At 55.0% G+C, this 23,627-nt stretch overlaps 1 protein-coding gene across 3 annotated transcripts; it reads right to left on the bottom strand.

Moving 5' to 3' along the window:
• Positions 1-9: 9 nt before the first annotated feature.
• Ppp1r12c (protein phosphatase 1 regulatory subunit 12C) lies at positions 10-23,375 on the bottom strand. 3 transcript variants are annotated; one of them, XM_028863502.2, is made up of 22 exons: positions 22,951-23,375; positions 19,270-19,400; positions 19,071-19,189; positions 10,179-10,338; positions 5,033-5,177; positions 4,877-4,951; positions 3,928-4,001; positions 3,725-3,852; positions 3,536-3,609; positions 3,145-3,297; positions 2,999-3,066; positions 2,732-2,863; positions 2,462-2,552; positions 1,976-2,059; positions 1,844-1,904; positions 1,606-1,688; positions 1,495-1,535; positions 1,315-1,417; positions 1,093-1,197; positions 865-915; positions 720-770; positions 10-649 (listed from the first exon to the last, which is right to left on the bottom strand). In XM_028863502.2, the coding sequence occupies exons 1-22, from the start codon at positions 23,281-23,283 to the stop codon at positions 563-565; spliced, it is 2,349 nt and encodes a 782-aa protein (XP_028719335.1). In that variant the 5' UTR covers positions 23,284-23,375; the 3' UTR covers positions 10-562. The 3 variants fall into 3 exon arrangements, with proteins under 3 accessions (XP_028719335.1, XP_028719334.1, XP_028719336.1); XM_028863501.2 differs by having other exon boundaries at positions 1,606-1,691; positions 22,951-23,298; XM_028863503.2 differs by having other exon boundaries at positions 1,606-1,691; positions 2,732-2,812; positions 22,951-23,298.
• Between the last annotated feature and the right edge of the window lie 252 nt (positions 23,376-23,627).

Genomic DNA, 23,627 nt, shown 5'->3' with positions numbered 1-23,627 from the left:
ACAAGTGGCTGCTGAGTGGCAATGTCACGACTTTATTTGTGGTGCCTGTGCTTTGTCTCAAAAATACCTTCTCCCCCTCCCCAGACAGTGGGTGGGAAGGAGGCAGCAAAAATAGAAGACATCCCTCCCTATTGCACATGGACCCTATATACAGGCCCACCTGGCCAGGCCAGTGGGACTTGGCACATTCCTGGATCCCTGCCGGGGAGGGGGAGGGGTGCTGGGTAGCATCACACGTGAGGTGGGACCCCGGGGCAGCCACTCTGCTCCTGAATACTGATCCTGTGTTTCTTGGTCCTTGCTTCCTTCTTGGTCCCATCTCTGGTGCCTGCCCACTCTCAGCAACATCTCCCTACCTGGCTCAGCCTCCCACCTCCATCCTGGCCTCAAAGAGCCCCGCCTTGGTTCCTGGGGACTCTGTGCTTTCCTCCCGGCTCTGAGGTCCCGGGAGGAGGTTATGGCTTCTCAACAACTCCCCCGGAGCCTGTCACTCATGTTCACTCGGGGAAGGGTGCGTGTGTCAAAAGCAGCTGTATAATACGGTGCGGGAACTTCTCCGGAGTCACTTGGACAGTTTGCTGATGACGCGGATCAGGGCTGCGTTCTCATCCTTGAGCCGCTGGTTGTCAGCCCGGAGGTCGGACAGGGCCTAAGAACAGGGTGGAGTCAGCCGGTAGCGCTGGGCAGCCTGGGCTCCGGCCACTTACAAGCCCACTCACCTTCAGCTCCTCCTCCAGCTCAGCAGCCTTGCGCTCCAGGGCCCTCCGCTCCTGCAAGGGGTGGGGACGGTTCAGAAGCAGGGTAGGGCAGGAGGCAGGGCAAGGCCGGGACACAGTGGGCACACCCCCAGCAGCCCAAACTCACAAATCTCTCCAGCTCCAGCAGGGCGGGCCTCTCAGCAAAGCGCTCCTGCCGCTGGTGAGGACAGAGAAGACGGGGTGTCAGGAGCTACCTTTTACTCCTGGTCCAGCCAGAGCCCTGACCCCAGGGGGAGGAGCCCTCCAACCTCCCAGCCGGGCCAGGCCCTTGCCACGGGAGCTCTGCCTCTCACTGTCCCCAGCACAGCTGGTTCTGGGGTCTCAGCATCTGCACCTGTGTGGCCCGCTCCAGCTCCACCTTGAGCTGCGCCAGCCGCAGGGTGGTCTCTGTCAAGGCCTCCCGAAGCCGTTCATTCTCCCTTCGAAGCTCCATGTACAGCTGGGAACACAGAGGAAGCAGGCAGGCTCAGAAGGGTCAGGGAAGGGGCCAGATGTGGGCCATCAGCAGGAGCCAGAACAGGGAGGGGAGGGTGGGGCATGGGATGGGGTGCTGCACCTTCCGGAAGCTTCCATCAGGCTCTTCGTGTTCCTGCTTGGATTCTGGATTGAGGTCTCTCTGTGAACGCTGCCTGCGGGCAGTAGAGCCGCCATCCACAGTGCTGGACAGAAGCTACAGGCCTTAGGGGCCGGCCCTGTGGAGAGCCGTGCCCCAAACCCCATACATGACCCAGCCTACCTGCACTCCAGGCTCCTGTCTGCCGGCCCCGCCTCCTTCCCCTGCGGAGGAGCCCAGAGAGTTGAGTCTCCATTCAGTGCCGGCCCGCCTCCCTCCACACAACATCCTTACCTCTGCTGGCCCCCTCCGCTCATGGCCGACCTTTCGGTGCTCCCTGGCCGCCTGTGGTCCCTGGCCCTGCCCGTCGGGCGCCTCTGCTAGGGAATCAGCAGGAATCAGCCCAGAGGCCACCACAGGGGCCCTGCCTACTGTGCAGGGAACCTGACTTAGCCCCGTGAACAAAAAGACTTTATAGGACAGATAGGATGGCTCCCCGGGGAACAGCGACTTCCCAGAAAGCCGACCTCACCTCTCTGGGCAGGGCCCTCCGCATTCTCCACACCGGGGACCCCAGGTCTCTGAGAAGGGTCCTAACAGGGAGGAGCACAGTCAGAAACAGGGCGACAGGATCCACCCACCCACTTCACCTGACCCTACTTACCAAGCTGGGCAGGACAGGCTGCTCTGGCTCAGGGGCCTTCCCTGCCACCTTCTCGGCTTCCTTCAAGTCTGTCAAAGTCACGCCCTGACAGAGAGGACACAGTCAGGGAAGAGGGCCTAGACTCTGACAGACACAATTCCTCTCCAGCCTCCTCCCTCAGACCCAAGAGCACAGACCCAGCCTCCTCCCTCAGACCCAACACCCCCCCCCCCCTCACCCAGAGCACAGACCCCAGCCTCCTCCCTCAGACCCAAGAGCACAGACCCCAGCCTCCTCCCTCAGACCCAAGAGCACAGACCCCAGCCTCCTCCCTCAGACTCTCCAAGAGCACAGACCCCAGCCTCCTCCCTCAGACCCAAGAGCACAGACCCCAGCCTCCTCCCTCAGACTCTCTCAAGAGAACTGAGCCCAGCCTCCTCCCTCAGACCCAAGAGCACAGACCCCAGCCTCCTCCCCCAGACTCTCTCAAGAGCACTGAGCCCACACCTGTGTGGACCTCCGAGACTGTCGCATAAGGCGGGAACGAGCCTTCCGCTGAGACTCAGACTCCTCATCTCGAACAGGCATCTGGTAGGACCTAAGTGGAGAACCCTGAACTCAAGAGAATGTCCCTTGGGTGCTGTCACACTGTGAATGACACCTGCACATTCTGGCAGAGAACATTTCAACTGGACAAACAGTACCCCAGGAGCCCACCCAGAGCCCATGAGACCCCCAAACACTGCGTCTCAGCACGGCCTTCCCCTACCCGTTTACCTCCGACGATCCCTGGACTCAGCTGGGGGTGCTGCAGAGGCCGAGAGGACATTTGGCTTCACTGGGGATCCAGACTCCGTCCTGGAGGGTGGAGCGGAGTGACCCAAAGAAGGAGGCGTGGCAGCCTCACACCTGCATGGATTCATTCATCAGCAAATATTCCTCAAGCCAGCATTCTGTGCCAGGCATGGGAGAGACCACAGAGAATAAACAGTCATGGCTGCTGATGAGTCATTTCTGTCCCACTGCCCCAGCCCCTGGACTCACAGGGCAGAGGGCTCTGGCACTTTCCGGGCAGGGGTAGGAGTTATTCTGGCAAGACGGGGCTCCCTGGCCTGCGGAGACAGGGGAGACAGAGGAGGTCTTCTCTGGTCCACAGCAGGAGCCTGGACCTCACACTTCCCGACACCTACCTGAGAGGAGGCCTTCTCAAGGAGGGAAGAGGAGGCTGAGCGCTGCAGACCGAGGACTCCCTCTGCACCCCTCCTTTCTGAGGGACCCAGGGCACCAGAGCTCCCTGTCTTCTGGAGACCAAAGCGCCTGGAGAAGGGAGCCTCTTCAGGCAGCTGGGAGAGGAAGAAGTCTTCACTGCGGAGCAGAGCAATGACCTCTCTCCTCAGAGCATAACTCCAGGAGAACCACAGTAAACCCCAGCCAGGGCGGGCACCACCAAAAAAACAGTTCCTTGTCCACCAGGACCTAGGAGCCAAGGCAGAAGGCCACCTTCCTGACGGGAGGTGAAGTATTTACCGTGTCCCACCCATCGCCCCAAACCTCACATCAGCTCCGGGTGCTCAGACTCACCACAGGGCTCTTGGGGCTGGAGGACACAGGGGAAGACACGCCATTGAGGGCTCTTGGTTCCACAGGTGGGTGGTCTGTGTGCCGAACAGGAATGAAGGTCACAGGAGATGTCAGTCGCCTCTGATATTCGGGGTCCCCAGAAGCCCAGGCCCACCCTCTTCCTCAGACTCAGGAGTCTAGAATCCCTACCAGCTGGGGCTTCTTCTCCCTCATCCTCATCCCGAAGAGGGGGGCCCCCTGCCCCACCAGGCCGGCGCTCCTTCGACAGATCCTGCAGGGAGATCTTCTCACGGCTGCTCAGACGACACACGGAGCTCCTAGGGGAAGGGCAGGGGGTCCAAGCCCAAGTCCGGGGATGAGTCCCACCCACCCCAAGCCGAGGCACCTCTTACCTCCTGTGCTTGCTGTTTGAGGGCACCTGCGGCTCTTGGCCTCGGCTCTGAGAGGCCTCCTTTTGGTTCCGAAGCTACAAGGATGGAAGGGGACAACTGGGGAGGGCAGAGAGCACAGTCCCTCCTGGACCTGCTGGCCGCCCCCATGCCACCTCTGCACTCTACGCAGGGTCCTGCAAACACGAGAACTCAGCATCCCGACAGCACACTGCTGACCCACGGCCACTGGCCTCCAGTCTCATTCCCAGAGGGATTCTCCTGCTTCCCAGGAGCAAGCAACCTGCTCAGACCTCCTTCCTACCCTTCACAACATACAGGATGCTGGTCAACTCTTGGCAGCCAAGGCCAAGGCAGGTGGCTCTTCATGGTGATCATAGGCAAGCTCTCAACTCAACGACAGTGGCCATCGTCTCAGACTAAACAGTCTGCTGTCATGACCCCTTGACCTGTCACAGCAGTATTCCACCCGGAACACCACCTGCCCATGCCCTCCTTGCATCTCAGTGTGCCACAGGGCTCACCTCTGGAGAAGGTCTGCAATGGTTCTTCCTGGCTGGCCCCCCAATGCCTAGGCCACCTCACTAAATAATGGAATTCTAGCCCAGGCCATCTGCTTGGGGCCCACATCCACGATCCCTTCACTCTCCATGTTCCTAGCAAAAGTGCTAACTAGAAACAGTGTCGGGGGTGAGGGGGAGATAGGTTCATCCTGTGCCACACACAGCTGTTTCCCCAACGAGCAGGCAGGAAACTCTGGGCACAGCCTCACCTCCTCCTGATACCCAGAGGTGCCCTGCTCATAGCCCTCCACCAGAGCTGGGCTACCATGTGGGAAGAGCAGGTCCCAGGACTGAGGGTGTCAAGGGACACAGGATGATGACAGCCCTCCCAGTTACTGTTACCTCCTCAGAGCTGCCAAGTAAAGAGGCACACTAGAATCGAGACTCACGTCCTCCTGTTTCTGGGCCAGTTCCTCCAAAAGGTTCATCACCTCCTCATCAGCCAGGTCACAGGGACGCTGCCCCTGAGGAGGGGAAGGAGGTAGATGATGATGATGTGGGGGTTTCTCCCCCTACCCTGCCCCACCATCTGACATGGCCCTCACCGCATGGGTCAGCGAATCCATGCCCCCACCATGCTCAGCCAAGAGACGGCAGGCGTCCTCCACACCCCAGTGGGCTGCTGCATGCAAGGGTGTCCAGCCATCTCCATCCCGGAGCTCTGTGTCGTAGCCAGCTTGGAGTAGCAGCCTAAGGGCCAGGGAGGCTGGGGTCAAGTGTCAAGCTAGGCCAATGGCTGATTTCAAGTTCTGTTGTGTGGCCACAGTACTACTGAGCAACACCCACACGTTACTGGACTGGCTGTCAACCAGTCCTGCCCAAGCTTCTCTGCACAACTGAGCCCTCCCTTGGAGCAGCAGCTACAAATCACACCTGCAAAAGGCCCCTCACACCACAGGGATCCCACTCTTAAGTCCCCCACGTTAAAGGACTTAGAGCAGCGGTGAGAGGTGATGAGGTGGGCCAAGACTCCCCACTAACCCCAGCTCCTGAAGAGGATATGACCCTTGAAGGGATTGTGAAATTCTGGAGCCACGCTGTTTTAGAATACTGGTTCTCCACAATGTGAAGCAACACACACACACACACACACACACACACACACACATACACACACACCCTCACACCCTCTCCACAACTGGAGACATCATCCCTGGAGTCCTAACTTACAGGTAGAAGCAGGTAGCATCAGAGGGTAGGGTCTGGAGAGGCTGCTCGACCTCCTCCAACAGAAGGACAGCCCTACCACAGAACGGTAAGATCCCAACCATCAGACTGCTGGAGCAGAGCCAGCCTGGCTTAGCTAACGACCTTCCAGAAAGTGACAAGCTGGCCCTCTCCAAACTCAGCAGGGGCCGAGGCCTCCTGGGCCAGTGAGGAAGGCACAAGCACAGGGGGGCGGAGATGCCTGACAGGCGGCAAGGCACTAGGTCCTGACTGGCCTGGAGACCCACCCTCCCTCACATTTCCCAAGATTCCCCTGCCCCCATCCTTGCCAGCCCCCACCCCCCAGCCCACTGGGCATGCTGGGCTTGTCTCTGGTGTAGGTAGGTACTGGTCATTGTGGAGAACCAGTACTCTAAAACAGCGTGGCTCCAGAATTTCACCCAGTCAGCCTCCTAATCCATCAGCACTTTGTCACCCAGCAGTTTCTACACCACCAACTCTGCAGAGGGCCCTCCCTATTGCACGCTACTATATCCTCCCAAGGCCAAGGTTTTCTTCCTATACACTTAGTTTTATTTACTATTATTGTGCATGTGTCCATGTGTGTATGATGTGTGTAAATGTGAGCACATGTGCCACAGCGTGCATGGAGACCCGAGGACAGAGGGATTGGTTTTCTCCTTCCACCACCGGTGGCCAGGCTCTTGTGTGGAGAACACTCGTCCCCCTGCGCTATCTCGCTGGTCTAGAAGCCAAAGTTTTCAGCGGGACGCGGCCACTCCCCAGAGGGCTGGCGGCAATGTCCACATCACCACACAAGCGAGTCAGAGGTGCTTCGGTGGGCAGACAGCCTTCAGAACAGAATGACTCAGCCTATCAGGGCCCTCTTGGTGGCTATGGTGGGCACACATCTGAAATGCCAGGACAGCTGAGAGGATGGGAAGTCTGAGACCAGCCCAGGAGACTAGCACCTAACAGACATCAAGTAAATATTTACTTCTACTTCAACGAGAAGGCTAGCAGAAAGACTTCTAGTACAGTCAGAAGTAATAAATAACTGTAAATTCAGTAAAAGAGGAATGTAAACACAAACCCACACAAAGGGGCTATCCTAAAATTACTAAATTCGGTGTGATGGCTCACACCTGCAATCCCAGCACACAGAGGCTGAGGCAGGAGGACAGCTTTAAGTGCAAGGCCAGGCTAGGCTATATAGCAAGTGCCAGGCTAGTCAGGAGTGCCCAGCAAGACCTTGTCTCAATTTAAAAAGGAAGAAGAAAAGGCAGGAGAGAAGCAAGCAAGCGCGACGGCTCTCACCTCTGACCCCAGAGGACGGTGAAGAAGGAAGACTAGGAACTCAAGACTAACCAATTAGTGGCCATCCTTGACCAACAGGAGGTACTTCACTGAAAGACCAATAAACAAACACTGAAGTTGTATTTTGAAGTTGAATTTTTTTCCAGGCAGGGCTGGGACTGGAACCCAGGACTGTGCCAGGCAAGTGCTCTGTCCCCGAGGCACACCCAGCCCGTCACGGGCAGACTCCAGGTAAGCATCCACTGAGGACCGGAACCGAAAGCCCCTGTGCCGGAACCGATAGTTCTGTGACAAGAGAAAGACACTACCACAGCATCGACACACTCTCTCTACTTGACAGCCCCAGGGACCGTGGAGACGGCTCAGGGCAGAGCGTTTAAGCACACAAAGACAGGCGCTCTGATCACCAGCATCCACAAAAACTGAGTGGCTAGCTGTTCAAAAAAAAAAAAAAAAAAAGACATCAGGACTGGAGAGATGGCTCTGCTCTTCCAGAGGACCCGGGTTCAATTCCTAGCACCTGCATGGCAGCTCAAGACTGTCTCTAACTCCAGTTCCAAGGGTTCCAATACCCTCACACAGATATATACATGCAGGCAAGCCATCAATGCACATAATAATAATAATGATGATGATGATGATGATGATGTCATGAAAATCGCAGGTAAATGGATGAAACTAGAAAAAAAAATCCTCCCGAGTGAGGTGACCCAGACCAAGAAAACCAGACACAGTATGTACTCACTTATGAGTGGATATCAGCTGTTAAGTAGAGGACAATCATGCTACAATCTACAGACCCAGAGATGCTAAGTAACAAGGAGGCGTGGTGGGGGGGTGCATGGAATCCCTGGGAAGGGAAATAGAAGGGATTTTGCAGGCGGAACGGGGCAGGTGGGGATGGGAACAGGAGAGATCAGGCGGGGGATAAGTGGGTGGAGGGAGAGAGGACCGAGAGAGATGACTGCAATGGGGGGCACTTTGAGGTGATGTGAAAACCCGGTGCAGGGGAAACTCCCTGGACTCTACCAGGGTGAACCTAGCAAGGCTCCTAGTAATGGAGGACACAGAGCCTGAACCGACTGTTTTCTATAACCAAGCAAGGCTTCCAGTAGTGGGACTGGGACATCAACCCAGCCACAAAACTTGTGACCTACGATTCGTCCTGCCTCCACGATGTGCTGGGGTGGTGGTGACACAGAACTTGTGGGAGAGGCCAACCAATGCCTGGTCCAACTCAGGCCCACACCACAGAGGGAGCCCATGCCTGACACTGCCTGGATGGCCAGGAACCGGGGGCTGGACAGCCTGGAGACCTAGGGTAGAACCAACTACTACTGGGGAGCAGGTAAAAAAAAGTCAATGAAATGATGCCTAATGACATTCTGCTATACTCACAGACCAGTGTCTAGCCCAAGTGTCATCAGAGAGGCTTCCCCCAGCAACTGATGGAAACAGATGCAGAGACCCACAGCTCAGAGAACCCCACAGAAGAGGGGGAGGAGGGATTATAGGAGCCAGAGAGGTCTAGGGCATCAGGAGAACATGGCCCACAGAACCAACTAAGTAGGGCTCATAGGAGCTCACAGAGACTGAGGCAACAACCAGGGATCCTGTATGGGTTTCCACTAGGTCCTCTGTATCTACGTTACAGTTGTGTAGCTGGGTGTTCTTGTGGGACTCCGAACAGTGGGACTGGGGGTGTTTCTGACTCCTGCGCCTGTGCTCAGGACCCCTTTCCTCCTACTGGGTTGCCTCGTCCAACCTTGACATGAGGGTGTGCAAGCCTTACTGTAACTTGTTATGCTGTGTTTGGTTGACATCTCTGAGATACCTTCTCTGTTCTGAAGGGAAACGGGGGAATCAATCTTGGGGAGAGGAGGGGTGGAGGGGAACTGGGCGGAGTGGAGGGAGGAGAAACTGCGGTCTGGATGTAATATGAGAGAATAAATAAATAAACAGAAATAAAGACTGAGTGGACATGGCAGCCCCTCTGTTATTCCAATGGGAAGAAGACAGAAACAGGAAAATCTTAGAGGGAGATGGCTAGCTAAACTTGCCAAAAAGGTAAGCTCAGGGTTCAGCCAGGGAACTGCCTCAACACGTAAGATGGAGAGCAACTAGAGAAGATACTACATGTCAACCTCGGGCCTCTACACACACACACACACAACACACACACACACACACACACACACACACACACACAAAAATGTGCACGCACCCACACCACACAAACCTAGCTTCCCTTGCAATCAGGAATGGTCAGTGGTGAGAACGGGTAATGGAGCACAGGCATTAAGTGGTGCACACACTTCAGCACTGTTCTCCTGAGAAGGAACAGGTATTTGCCCCCTCTGCCTCTGCTTCCTGCTGACTTGGGATGTAGATGCAATGGCAGGAGATACCAGTCACAATAGGCAACACCCTCAAGGGAGGTGTGGCTGAGCCGGGCGTAGCCTGTGCACTTGGTGCTTAGGGCATCCCATCCACCAAAAGGGGTGGGCTCAGAGCTCAGTCTCAGGCCTGGCACTCATCCTGAAACTACAGAGGCTGAAGCCTCTCCCTCAGGAGCAGACCTATGCAAACAGGCTGTAAGTCTAGGGTGGTTCGAGGTCTTAAGTCCTGCCTGAGAACTGCCTACACCCTTACCAGCATGGAAAGCAGAAAGACTGACAGGCTCATCTTAATTTGGGGGTTTGCTTGTTTACAACAGGATCCCACTATAAAGCACTAGCCTCATACTCAGTTTGTAGACAAATCTAGCCTGAAATTCCAGTAATCCTCCTGCCTCTGCTTCTCAAGTATTGTGACTACAGGTGTATAATACCATATCAAGCATGTACGTATGTATATATGTATGTATATAGACAAGCTCTTGTTAGATAGCCTGGGCTAGCCTAGAACTCACAGCAATCATGCCTCAACCTCCCAAGTGCAGAAATTAAAGGCATACACCACCATGCCTTGTTTAATGACAATTTTTTTTTAAAGACTGACTTTATTTTTGTGTATGAATGCTTTGCCTACATATGTACATGTGTGTGCACACGCACACACACACACAAACAAATGTCACTTGTTAACCTCTTGAGTACAGCTAGGGAGAGGGAAATACTTGGCTTTAGGTATGTAAACTAGAGGAAGAAAAGGACAAGAGCCCCAAGAAGCTTCAAGACATAAAACAATCACTCCGGCCTCGCTCACCTCATCACCTCGATGTAGCCCTTGGCAGCAGCCACATGCAGAGCAGAGGCCCCGGTCCGGGGGTGCCGGGCCTCTGGCATGGCACCCCCATTCAGCCAGCACCTTGTGTCATGAAGCAGCAATTCTTCTTCAGCCCGCTTGGCTGCCTCCACATCCACACCTGGGGAACAGAGTGGTGGGTGACAGGTGGATGCACACAGGATGGTCTAGGAAACCCCAGCTACAGTCTCAACTGGTCTTTTTCATCCAGGTCCCTGCCTGGACTTGGGAGACCTGGACTACCCCAGTGATTCCCAACTATGCTCTCTGCAGACCTGGGCACCACCGAGGGGCTTTAAGACACAGGCCAGGAATGGAAACCCCAGGTCTTGACCCATGTGCGTCAGTACCCCATTTATGTATTTCAATACAAAACCTCAAGTATCCCGAGCAACCCTGCACCTGATTCCATCTAAGCTTCCCCATCCCTCCCACTATAATCTATAATCCAGCACCTTCACACACTGTCACTACTGCTTTCTTTTCCCTTCTAAGTGTGATAAACCAAACAAGACTTCACCATGTAGTTATATGTGGTGGCTCATGCCTCTAATTCCAGCATTCAGCCTAAGCAGGATGATCGTCATGAATCTGAGAAGAGCCTGAGATCCATACTGAGTTTCAAGCCAACCCAGACTACAGAGTCAGATTCTGTCTTAGAAAACACAAAAGCTGATGGGGGTGGTAACGCACACCTCTAATCCCAGCACTCAGAGGCAGGTGGATCTCTGTGAGTTTGAGGCAGCCTGGTCTACTGAATGAGTTCCAGAACAGCCAGGGCTACACAAAGAAACCCTGTCTCGAAAAAACAAAAACAACAACAACAAAAGCTACTTCACAAACTATTTGTGTCATTAGGGCCAGTTCCGTTCTTGCCCAGATGTGCAGCTGTTTGACACCTTGCCGTCCCACAACAGAAGTGAGTCGATACCTTAGCACATTACACTGGTAAGCTGCGTGCCTGGGACCCCACACTCAAGAAGCTAGGGCAGGAGGCCAGCAGGGCTACATAGAGAGACCCCAAGTCAAAAGCCAACAAAGGGGAGGGGCTGGAGAGATGGCTCAGCAGTTGAGAGCACTTGCTGCTCTTGCAGAGGACCCGGGTTTGATTCCCAGCACCCACATGGCAGCTCACAAACAACTATAACTCCATTTCCAGGGGATCTGACACCCTCTTCTGGCCTCTGTGGGCACCCATAGACACATGATAGACACACACACACACACACACACACACACACACAGACACACACACACACACACACACAGAAAAAAAGAAAACACACAGTCCCTGTCTCAAGCCCACCCCCAAATAAAATAAATAACACAGGGCCAGTGACTTGGTTCAGAGTGTCAAGTGCCAAGCCCGACGAGCAGATTTCAATCCTGGGGACACACAAGGTAAAAAAGGAGAGTAAATTCCCACAAGTTGTCCTCTCTCTGACTTCTGCATGTGTGCACACACATAAATAAATAAAATCAAGAAAAGAAAACATCATTATCCTGCACTTAGCTTCTGACCTGAAACTAAATTCTAAGTTGGTTTTTGTTTCCTTTCATGAGCTAGGGTTTCACTTTGTGAGCTCACCTTGGCCTCAAACTCATAGTGATCCTCCTATCTCAGCCTCTTGAAAGCTGAGATTAGGAGTTACACCCCACACCTGTACTCTCAGCACTCCAAAGACTGAGGCAGGAGGATTGCTCCAAGTTCAAGGTCAGCCAGGACTACGGCGTGAGGGCCTGCCTCAAACATGCCAAGAGGGCAACATAAAGTCAGGCAGCCGAGCTGCGGCTGCAGGCCTACCCTACAACTCCAACCCTCGCTGGGATCCTCATTTCTTCCAGTGCTATGAACTCACCGAGATCACAGCAAAATGGTCTCTGTTAAAGAATGTTCTGTGTTCTCCAGGGAAGGTCACTACTGCCTGCTTTTACAGTTGTGAAACTTTTCACCTACCAAAGTTCCACAGAGCTAAGCTGCTGTGTACAATAGCTGGCAGCTACGGGGAACTGCCGAGCACTCGAAACTGAGATGTGTTGCGGATGTAAAGTGTACTTGGGATTTCAAAATACAGGAAAATGGTAAGGGCACTCGTGAACAATTGTTTGTAAACTTTATTCTGAGCGCACATGCCATGGCGGTTGGTCAGAGGGCACTTCTCAGGAGTCAAGTCTTGTCCCCCACCTTGCTGAGGCAGGGTCTCAGTTCTGCTGCTGTGCGGTGTACTCTAGGCCATCAGACAATTCTCCCGCCTCACTTTAGGGACTGGGAGTACAGAAGTGCACCAGTGCCGCCAGCTTTTACAAAGGCTCTAGAGATGGAAACTTGGGTGCATCTAACATCTTTACTGGCTGAGCCATCCCCCCAGTTCCCCTTACTGGTTTGACTGCACTTGATTTGAATATTGGGTCTGTTTTTGTTTGGGGCGTGTGTGTGCATGTGTGCGCGGATGCGTTTTACAGAGCCCACACGGCCTCACACTCACTAGAAGCGGAGGATGCCCTCTGGTCTTCCTGCCCCACCTCCCAGTGCGGGACTGCAGTCCTGCACGGCCACACCTAGCTCCCGCGGTGCCGAGGACCATGCTTATCGGATGCGCACTCTGCCGACTAGGCCACATCCCCAGCCTGTGACTTGGAAGTTTCAAACTACATTTGTGGGTCACCCAGGATTTCCACTGGGCGTCACTGGCCAAGGCCTCCGGGTACCACCTGGCTTTAAATACCAACACAACCCGGCTGGAGAGCTGGTTCAGCCATTAAAGGCTAGGCTCCCAGCGTACATGAGACAAAGCCAACACAAGGGGGTAGAATGCAGAGACTCACCAGTTCAAGGCCAGCTGGACTAACAAAGCAAGATCCTGTCTCAAAAATCAGACAGCAGGATTTAGTCCAATGCCTGCCTAGAAACGTAAGGCCCCAAGTTCAATCCTCCACACACACTGGGCTCCTCTCTAGCCTCACTACGCTCCCTCATAACCAAGGTGACCAACTGTTCCCCTCAACACGTATACTGTACACTTCCACCATGAAGCTTTGAATGAGATCCAAGATGTTCCTTCTCATCCCAAGCCAAGGCCAACTCCATCTAGACACCAGCTGCGGCTTGGTGCTACCTGGTGGCAGCCGGGTCCTAGTGCCTTGCATCTGCTGGCCAACTAGGGTTTCCCTTGCGATGGCGGCAGAGTTCAAGAATGTGTGGCTAGAGTCCATCTGCAGCACAGTCAGTCCTAGAGAACAGGGTAAGGGAGGCCAGGACCGCCCTCTTCCCCAGACTCCTGCTTCCTTAAAGGGAGTCACCCACAGTTCCATCCTCCTGTGGCAGGGAAGGGAAAGGGTGGAGTTCCTTTGCTTTTCTTCAACCACCAGCCAGTATTCTGTGCATGCTCAAGGGTACCCTGTGCTTTCCACGCAGCCTAGACCTGCTTGTGTTTGAATATCCAGTTTTTCTTATATAGGCTGTCTTGCGCTGGCTGGTTAATTTGGGTTTTTATTTTATGTGTATGGGTGTGTTGCCTTGTGTACGTCTGTATACATGGGTGCTGGTGCCTGAAAAGGCCAGAAGTGGGTGTCAGACTCCTCTGGAACTGGAGTTCCAGGTGTCATGTGGGTGCTAGGAGTTGAACCACCGAGCCATACCTCTGGCCCCTCCATCTTATGTCTTGAGAGTGGGCCGCCCGCTGATTCAGCTAGACCTACCGCCTGCAAACCCCAGGGATCCTCTATATATGCCTTCTCCCACACCTGCTAGGATTACAGGTGCTGGTGGGCTTGGCTATGTGGTTGCTGGGGAACCGAACTCAGGACCTTATATGTGCAGCAAGCCCCTCGACTGATTTAGCTACATTTCCAGTCCTGAAAATGGAGCGCACGCGCGCGTGCGCGCGTCTGTGTAATACTGAATTTGCTGTAAGAAAACTTTTTATTACATTTACTTGATTGTGCGAATGTGTATGTCACTCACACAAACACATGGAGGTCAGGGAAGAGCCTGCAGAAGTCGGTTCTCTCCTCCTACCGAGTGGGTCCCAGGGACTGACCGGGGGTCAGGCCTGGTGGTGAGTCCCTCACCCGCTGAGCCATCTCACCAGCCTGAAAATAAAGCTTTAATGGCATCCAGCCACGTCTGTTTTTTCTCATCCTGTCCCTGGCTCGTTTCCCTCTACAGCAGCTGGTAAAGCCATTATAACAGAGACCGTACACCCTGTAAGGCCTGAAATACGTACTGTCCAGCCCTTTGCAGGAAGGGTCAGCTGACCCCTGCTGCGACCACTTGCTTATAAACCAGGGCGTCCTCCACCGTCCAGTCTCCCCGACAGTCAACACTGAGCTGCATTCCTGTGCACTCGGCACCTCGGAGTCCAAGTGCCAGCAGACAGGCGCTCAGGTCCGCAGCGTCCACCGTGCAGCGTCCACCGTGCGCCATCCACCGTGCTCGACTCCTGCCCGAGCACTCCCTCCAGACACAGCCGTCCTGCTCCGCTAGCTTGTGCTTCTAACTACCACAGTCCACTGCGCCTGTCTCTGCGTGCTGCAGTCCTCATCTGCCCTACCCTGTCCCCAGGGGGCTCCTCCTCCACGGAGACTGTGCTTTAGAGTCTTTGCAGGGCCCTGATCCTACAGCCTGGGCCACGACAGCACCACTAGGACCTGGCAGCACCCACTCTTCCTCCTTGGGTAACCACATCCTGACTCTCCTCGCCCACATGGCTTCAGTGTGACTCTGCTCAAAGCCCAGTCACAGGGCCACAAGTCCTCCTGCACAGTGATGGGCTCTAGGACTGACGTGAGGTCATGTGCCAGTGCCACACAGAGAACGTGGCTCAGCCACTGAGGAGGAAGGCTATGTGCTCCAGCCAGGCGTCAGCCGGCAATGCTCGGAGCCTTGCCAAGCACCACAGTGAGAGAGCGGATCGACAGTGAGGCCAGAGCAGCTGGTGGCACTAGGGATCCATCCCCACAGACTGAACTCTAGGGCTTGGACAGACAGATGGCTCAGTGAGTACATGGTTCACCACACAAGCGTGAGAACCTGAGTTCAACCCAGCACCCTGTAAATGCCGGGCACGACGGTGCACCTGACATCCCAGCACTGGGGAGGTGGAGACAGGAGGATCCCTGGGTTCACTGGCCAGCCAAACTAGCCCAATCATGGAAGCTAGGCAGAGACCCTGTCTCAAAAACAAGGTGTACGGCTCCCGAAGAACATTCCAGATTGACCTACGGGCTCCAAACACACGTGGACATGCATACATGCACATACAAGCATACAAAGAACTGAAATTCTGCACACATTAAACAACTCTTCTTCCCCATCTTTATTACACTCATTTACTTGTGTATGTGGGTGAGAACCACAGAGCACTTTGGAGGGTCAGTTCTCTGGTCCACCACGTGGGTCCAAGGGGTCACTCAGTTGTCAGGCTTGGCAGCAAGCATCCTTACCCACTAAGCCAGCCAGCCAGCTCCCCCTCCACCCTTTTGTTTGTTTAGTTTGTAGTCAGAATCTCTGTGTAGCCCTGGCTGTCCTGGATCTCACTCTGTAGCCCAGGCTGGCCTCGAACTCAGAGATCTGCCTGGCTCTGCCTCCCGAGCCAGGATTAAAGGATGTGGTAGGATTAAAGCCACCACACCCAGCTCTACTCCCAGGGCTGTCAGCACCTGGAAACCACAGTTGATGGTCAGTCTCTATGAATGATTTTGATTACTCTTGGTATCCACGCAAATGGAAACCGTGCCCTTGTCTTTGAGTGCCTGGCTTACTTCATGCAGGTCCATAAGTCTCATCCACACCACTGGAGGTGTCAAGTTTCCTTCCTTCTTAAGGATGAACAGCATCCTTTTATCTGAATAGACCACACTTTGCTTCTCTAGCCATTGATGGACTTCGTACCCTCCCTGGTCCTGAGGATGGAATTCACAGACTACACCAAGTACCTCAGGCTGGACTACTAAGCCACGCCCAAGCCCTAGGCTACTGTAAATATGCCTTAGGGAGCTTTCTCACTGCCCAACTCCACAAAACATAAATAAGAGAACCAGACATGGAGACACACTACTACAATCCCAGCACACAAGAGGCTAAGTCAGGAAGATCTCAAACTCAAGACCACCGTACTACACAGTACGTTTCAGAGCAGCCTAGGCCAACTAACTAAATTAATTAATAAAAAGATTGTATTGTGGGTCTGCATCTCCAGTTTTGTTGTGTTGTGGTACCTGGGATTGAACCTGGGCCCTTGCCCAAGATCAGAAAGTGCTCTACCACTGAGTAGCATCCAGTCCCCTCCTTTTTTTATTTATTTATTTGTACTGTTTTTAATTATGTGTGCCTGTGTATCAGTGCAGGGACATGCACGTATGTGTTCCGGTACTGGAAGAGGTGTGGGATCCCCCAGGAGCTAGAGCTGGTGCTCTGAACTGAACTTCGTCAATTCAGAAAGCACTCTCAGGGGCTAAGCCATCTCTCCAGCTCCTGCTTTTTTGTTGTGTTTTTTTTGTTTGTTTGTTTGTTTTTTGAACAGTCTCACTAAATTGCCCAAGCTGGCTTGGAACTCCCTCTGTAGTTCAGGGAGGCCTTGAACTCACAATTCATCAGGCAAGAAAACACCCCATTTGAAAACTGAGAAATGCTGTATCAGCACAGGAAAGGGGAAGAAGCTCAGGCCACATCAACAAGCGACCTTGGGGCATGGAGGTCAGAGCCCCAGGCTGCCCACCTCATTGCTGGAGGGGGTAACGCAGCAAGGCCTGCTGAGGGAGGTGCTTCCCCATTATCGGGGCAGAGTTTACAACATCAGCAACATAGTCTCCAAGTGGCAGAGGAATGGAAGGGAGGCGGGCAGGCTGGAAAGGGAAGAACAAGGAAGGTACTGATGCCTGTGTGTAGGGAGAGGAGGAGAGCGGGACAAACAGTAAAGGACATCTGTTTAAACTGCGCGATTCCATCTTAGGAACTGTCCCTAACAGACAGGTCCCTGAAGACGGCAGGCCTTAGAGGCTGCCGAGGGATGAGGAAAGGAGCTAAAAACTATAGGATTTCTTCTGAGGGTGACTTTTAAAATGCTTTGAAATCAATGTGGTGTGGACTCTACAACTCTGGACCACTGCACAACCACGAACTGCACTTGGAATGGGTAAACTGCTGGGCGTGTTAACTACAGCCCCAAAAGCTGCTTTATTATAAAAAACCACTGGTGGGCCAGAGGGCTGGCGGGCTAGCTCAGCAGGTAAAGGTGCTTGCCACCAAGCCTGACAACCTGAGTTCCATCCCTAGGGCCCGCATGGTGGAAGGAGAAGCCTTCCATAAGTTGTCCTCTGACCACCACCATCACCACCACCCCCACCCCCGCCACAGTGCATGAGCACTCACACTCATGATAAACTAAATAAATGTAAAAAATAAAAGATTTACAAAGCAGCAGATGGAGTGCTGACACACATACGATCTAAATACTCAGGAGGCTCAGGCAGGATTGCTCCAATTCAAAGCCAGCCTGATCTCCGTAGTGAGTGCCAAAGCAGCCGGACTGCATGGCAAGACCTTGTCTCTAAGATATAACAGGGCTGAAGATCTGCCCCAGTGGTTAACAGCACTGGATGCTCTTTTAGAAGACCCAGGTTCAAGTCCCAGCACCCAGGGCAGCTCACAACCATCTGTAACTACAATTCCAGGGACCCAGTGCCATCTTCCGGCCTTCACAGACACCCATGGAACGCAGACAAACACGCATACATAATTTAACAAATTCTGTGATGGAGCCCGGTGGCTGTCATAGTACTGAGGCAGCTTTTCTGAGTCTGAAGTTTTACCAAAATAGAATCAGGGAAAGGAACGGGAAGGAAGCTCAGCTCGACCACTGTTACTCCTGCTCTACCATCACCCATGGAGGCTCCTGACTTCTGACCTTCATCTTTCGGTGCCCACTAGCTACCAAGCATCCCCAAGTGACTCACAGCCACCTGAAATTCAATACGCCAACATGGTGAGCCCATGCCCTTCCATCCTTGGTGGTAACCTGTAAGGACAGGGGAGCCAAGACTACGGCTCCCGTGATCTGTTTGTCCTCTGTCCCCTCCTATCTTCTAAGTGGATGCTCCCCAGTCTGGAACTGAATCTAGGGTACACCGGCGGCGTCTTATGTCCCCGGAAAGACTGCTAAGCTGCATGGCATCCCCAGCCCAGCCTGCTTCCTGGTCCCCTTCCCTCCAGGCCCCGCACTAGAGAGCTGACAGCACCCAGCTACGCCCCAGCTGGCTCTGGATACTGTTTGGTTTGTGTGCTGACAGGGTCTCATGCAGCCCAGGCTGGTCTTGAACTTACCATGTCGGGGAGCAGGACCCTCCCGCCCCCATCTCCCAAGGCTGGGATTACAGGCATGTGCCACCACACCTGGCCTGGACACTAACTTTTCAGGCAAGCGGAGAGGGATCACAAGCCCTGTTAAGAACTTGCTATTAGGAACAGACATACCCCACCCAGGAAAATGAATAGGGCCAGACATGGAGATTCAAGGGGCTCCTAGTTCCCATCAAAAGAAACCAGAGCATGATAGGAGCTCAGGAGAGAAGCCACTACATGCTCCAGTCCCTCCTAACACATGGTGGAGTCTAGCCATCTTGCTCCTTACTCCTGGACAGGCCCTTGCTCACAGTACCTCCATCCCTCAGTTCCTCGGAGCTGAAGTGACAGACCCACTCTTAGCAGTTAGGGCTCGTATTCTGTCTGACAGTGTCTAGGGTACCCTGGGGACAGGTACCACTCTCACTTCACAGGGGACAGAGTCCAAGGAAATGGGCTAGGCCTTTGAGCCCAGACTCCCAGGTTCCAAAGCTCTCAATCCATAGGCCCACCTCGGCGGGCGATCTCTGCCTTCAGCAGCCCCTCCATGGCATCCGACTCAGCCAGGTCCAAAGGCAGGTCTCCATCACTGTTGACAGCGGCAATGTTGGCTCCATGGCTCAGGAGGTACCTGGGGGCCGGAGAAGGTCAGGGCTGCCAGGCCTGGACATTACACCCAGCCCAAGCCCTGCCCGTCAACCCCCACCTCACCTGGCAATGTCCAAGTAGCCACAGGAGGCAGCCACATGCAGAGGCGTCCAGCCCTCGTTGTCCGCTTGGTTCACGGTAGCACCCTGCTCCACCAGGAACCGCACCACCTCCAGGTTCTCATCTATGCAAGCCTGAGGGCGGGGACAGGCTCATCAGCTCCCATCTCACCAGAGGCCCAACAAGGACATGTCTACAAAGGCAGGGCCAGGAACCCAGGGCCAGTGAGGGTACGGAGAGCAGCGCCGATGGCCTTGGCACAGCTCTCAGGGTTCCTCCAGCCACCCGCTGCCTGAGACACCCTGACTACCCCATGCTCCCGTCCCCTCCACATGGAGAGCTCACCGAGACTAGGAGCAGGCTCCAGAAGGCAGACTGAACATGGAACAAGCGGGGCTGCCATCCCTGCATGTGACTGCTAAACACATTCTGTGAGACGGAGGAGCCCCAGAGCCTAGCCATATTCTTCCAAAGGGCAGGGCACCTTGGGCAGACACACCCCAGGAATCATCTCCTGGGGAACCCAGGACCACAGACGCTTAATAAAGTCCATATCCAAGCTAGGTAGTGGAAAAATGCTCACCGAGCCCTGAGCTCCATCCACAGCACAGGAAAAAAAGATGTCACCCCAAAGAGACACACATGCAGCACATCCCAGAGAGAGTCAGGGGTCTGGGGCACATTTCCCAAAAGGGATGAATAGGCTATGTTCCCTGTGCCCAGGAATCCAAGCAGACAAAGCTCTGGGTCACTGAGGGCCTACTGTGAACAGGTTTCCTCAGAACATCTTTTCCACACTACATGCCCGCCTCCTCAGCCTCAAAACTGAAAGCTCGGGGAGAGGAAGGCCTCACCCTAGCCAGCACAGCACCCAGGGCCACAGGAGAGCTGGTCTCAATCCCTGATGACACTGGCTGGACTCTGGCACCACTGAGTCTAGGGAGGGGCTAGGTCCGGACCCAGGGTCCTCGTGAAAATTAACCCCTTCTTCAAGCTCATCCGTCTAGAGAAAAGGGAAGGAAGCCACAAGGGCCAAGAGCATGAAGTCATGGAAATTTAGGCTGCAGGGGGGAGGGGGGGGCACACGTGCCCTGGGAACGGGATGAACTCTGGGCTTCACTCTGGGCTCAGTTTATTTCCACCCTGTAGTCATGGTGATGGGAGGGGGGGCAAGGAGGCAGATGGGCCTTTCCCTTTCAAGGACCTGGCTGGGTACGGGCATCCATGTGAAAGATGCCTGAGGCTGGGCACTGGGGACCCAAGAATCCAGACCCACCTCCTCCTCCCTCAGATGCAGAACTCTAGCCAATCCTCCTTCCTTAGACCTAGGGATCCGGACCTGGTCCTCCTCCCTCAGACCCAGGTGTTTGGGCTCCCAATCGCTTCCCTGTTCAAACCTAGAATTCTTAACTCCCAGCCCTACCCACTCCAGACCCAACTCACAGCCATTATGGGACAAGGCAATTATTGGATAAGGGGAGGAGAAAGGAATGTCCCTGCCTTGCTAAGGTAGAGGCTGGGGCTTAGGAAACACCACAGCAGGAGGCTGATGCCCCCAGGAGGGTTTAGAATCAAAACCACTAAAAAGTCCAAGGTGGAGAAATCACCAGACTGGGTGGCCAAATGTCCCCGTTTAGCTCCAGGGACTTTCAGGGCAGCCAGGGCAGTACCAGGAGGTGACACCACACTCTCGCCACTCCAACCCCAGCTCCCTCTGTGGACAGGCCCTGTACGCCCACTGCTCTCACTGAACCCGATTTCCCAGTCTCCCAAGCCCCCTGCAAAGCCCCAAAGAGTCAGTTCACCAAGGTCTCTCCATGGTGGGAGGAGAGGCCTACCTGGAAGGCTGCCTGACAGGCCAGGCCTGAGGTTACAGGTTCCTGTCAGAGAGGGTGCTCTAGGGGCCTCCAGCAGAGCCAGGGAAAGGGATGGAGTCAGAAGGGAAAGCTCAGGAGGGCCAGGGGCTTTGGTGATCAGATGATCAGCCTGAGCTGATCTCCTGGACTGGTCAAAGTCGCAGACACCCTGAAGGTCCTCAGGGAAAAAGTACCTGCGCTGTTTGTAGAGGAAAATGCCCCAGACAGCCCTGGGAGCAAATTCCCAGGGCACACTGAAGCTCAGGCAGGCCCCCAAAACCCAAAAGGAAGTTTTCAACATGACCCCTCTGACCATAGAGTCCTTCTGGGGACGGGGTGACCAAGTCCCACAGCTAAGAGAACTAAGGAGCACAGAGAAAAGACACTCAAGACACAAGAGACGAGAAGTGGACACCCAAACTGACATTAGGTCAGTACTGACTCTGTTTGTTTTTGTGACTGGCCTCAAAGTCAATGTGCAGCTGAAGCTGACACAGTATTTCCAACCCTCCTGCCTCACTTTCCAAGCACCTGATTTCTGTGGTACCGGGGATGGAGCCTGAGGCTTCCTGCTTTCTAGGCAAGCACTCTACCACCTAAGCGACATCCCAGCCCAGGACAGACAGGATTCTGACTGCTGTTCCTCTACCTCCCTTAGGTCCCCACCCCCACGAGCAGCAGGGCTTTCCTCCCAGAACCCCATTTCCACCAGTAACTGAACTATGAGGATCCTAGCAAGACGAGGACAACCCAGGAGATGGAGGCTGCCATGAAAGAAGACTGACATTGAACCAACATTTTGACCGGGAGGAAGAGCTGGGATGGAGACTCTCGTGTGACTAATCTTGTCCCTGGTGATCCCAACTGTGGATGATGGAGAGATAAAAGCATCCCAAATACAGAAAAATACAGGCAACACAAGATGGTCCTCACTCTCAGGCACCGATCACTAAAAAAAAAAAATCCCAGTGTCTGAGATGCCCAGGGTTTTGGTGAGTAGGTTCTAAAAGGTGACAGAGGGCATAGTTTTTTAAAGAAGATGCTGCTGCCCAAATAACGTCCAAGAGATGATAGGTGGAGTGGCCATGCCTGTGATCCCACAAACGAGGAGGCAGAGACACAAGGACCTGTGTTTGAAGCTGGCCTGGGCTACACAACAAACAGAGCGTTCTCGGGAAGAGCAACAACAAACCAAAACAAGAGGAGACAGAAGTAGCTCAGAGCTTGGACGATTAAATGCTTAGAAGTTTCCAGAGAGGCAAATAATGCGGACAGAGAAAGGGAGCGTCCAAGAGAAACCTCTCTAAGAGGTGACAAGATCCCCCAAAGGGGATGAATCGAGAACTGAATTAAGAGGTGGAGGGTAGGGGATGAGATAAAGACAGCACGGGACGACCCAACAGAGAGAGCGCCTCTTCCAGGGACAAAGAGGTACACACCGCCTACAAGGGAAAGGACCATCCTGAGGCCGCAACGGACAGCGCGGGTCACAGGAAGAAGAGCAAGGCACAAGGTGGACCCTCAAAGGAGTGACCCTGGAGGACCTGGGCCTAGCCTAAGAGGAGGGTCAAGTCGGACTGCGGGAGGCTGAAACCTCAGGCCTGGAGGACCGCAGCAAGCACCGGCCTGGAAAGGAAGCAAGCAACCTGCAGAAGATGCACAGGAGCGAGGTGACAGCGCGGATGACAGAGAAGAGGCGGCCACGGAGCAGGCGGGGCCCTCAAGAGATGGCAGAGTCGGGGGAGGGGAGGTGGCTGGGGGGTGGGGGTGCCCGGAACGGAGGATGCCCGGGTGGCGCAGACACGGGGCGGAGGTGGGGGGCGCTGACCTGGTGCAGGGCGCTGATGCCGTCGGCGTTGGTGGAGTCGAGCACCGCGCGGGCGGGCGGCGGGGCGGCGGGGTCGGACGCCGCACCGGGGCCGGGGCCGGGGTCGGCTGCGCGCAGCATCAGGCGAGCCTCGTCCAGATCGCCGCCCGCACAGGCCGCCAGGAACTCGGCGGCCCGCTCGAAGCGGACGGTGCGGGCGCGACGCTCCGCGGGGCCCGGCTCAGACCCCGCCCGCGCCCCCCACTGCCTCAGCTGCTCCTGCCGCCGCTCGCGGGCCGCCGCCGCCGCCGCCGTCGCCCCCGGGCCCGCTGCCGGGCCGTCCTCGCCCGACATCGCGCCGGCCGCCCGCCCGCCCACCGAGCCAGCGAGCGAGCCAGCAGCGAGCGAGCGCCGGGCGACAAACAGCCGCCACCCGCCCGCCCCGGGGGCCGCCGGGAACCGCCGGGAACCGCCGCGCCACAAGCCCCGCCCAGAGGCTCGACCGGCCCCCCGGGCGGAACGCTGACGTCACGGCGCTGGCCCATAGCCCTCTGGGAAATGGAGTCCTAATTGGCGCAGATGGGTTAGAGAAGTAGGCGGCGGGCCGGCCGGCCGCCGGGAGCGCTGGGAAACGGGTTCTGTAAACGGGAGTTTTCACTAGACTCGCTAGGAACATTTGGAAATCTGGAGCTGGACGG

Source organism: Peromyscus leucopus, chromosome 1 (assembly GCF_004664715.2).
Source record: "Peromyscus leucopus breed LL Stock chromosome 1, UCI_PerLeu_2.1, whole genome shotgun sequence".
Classification (NCBI taxonomy): domain Eukaryota; kingdom Metazoa; phylum Chordata; class Mammalia; order Rodentia; family Cricetidae; genus Peromyscus; species Peromyscus leucopus.
This window is presented reverse-complemented; position numbering and strand designations above follow the sequence as displayed.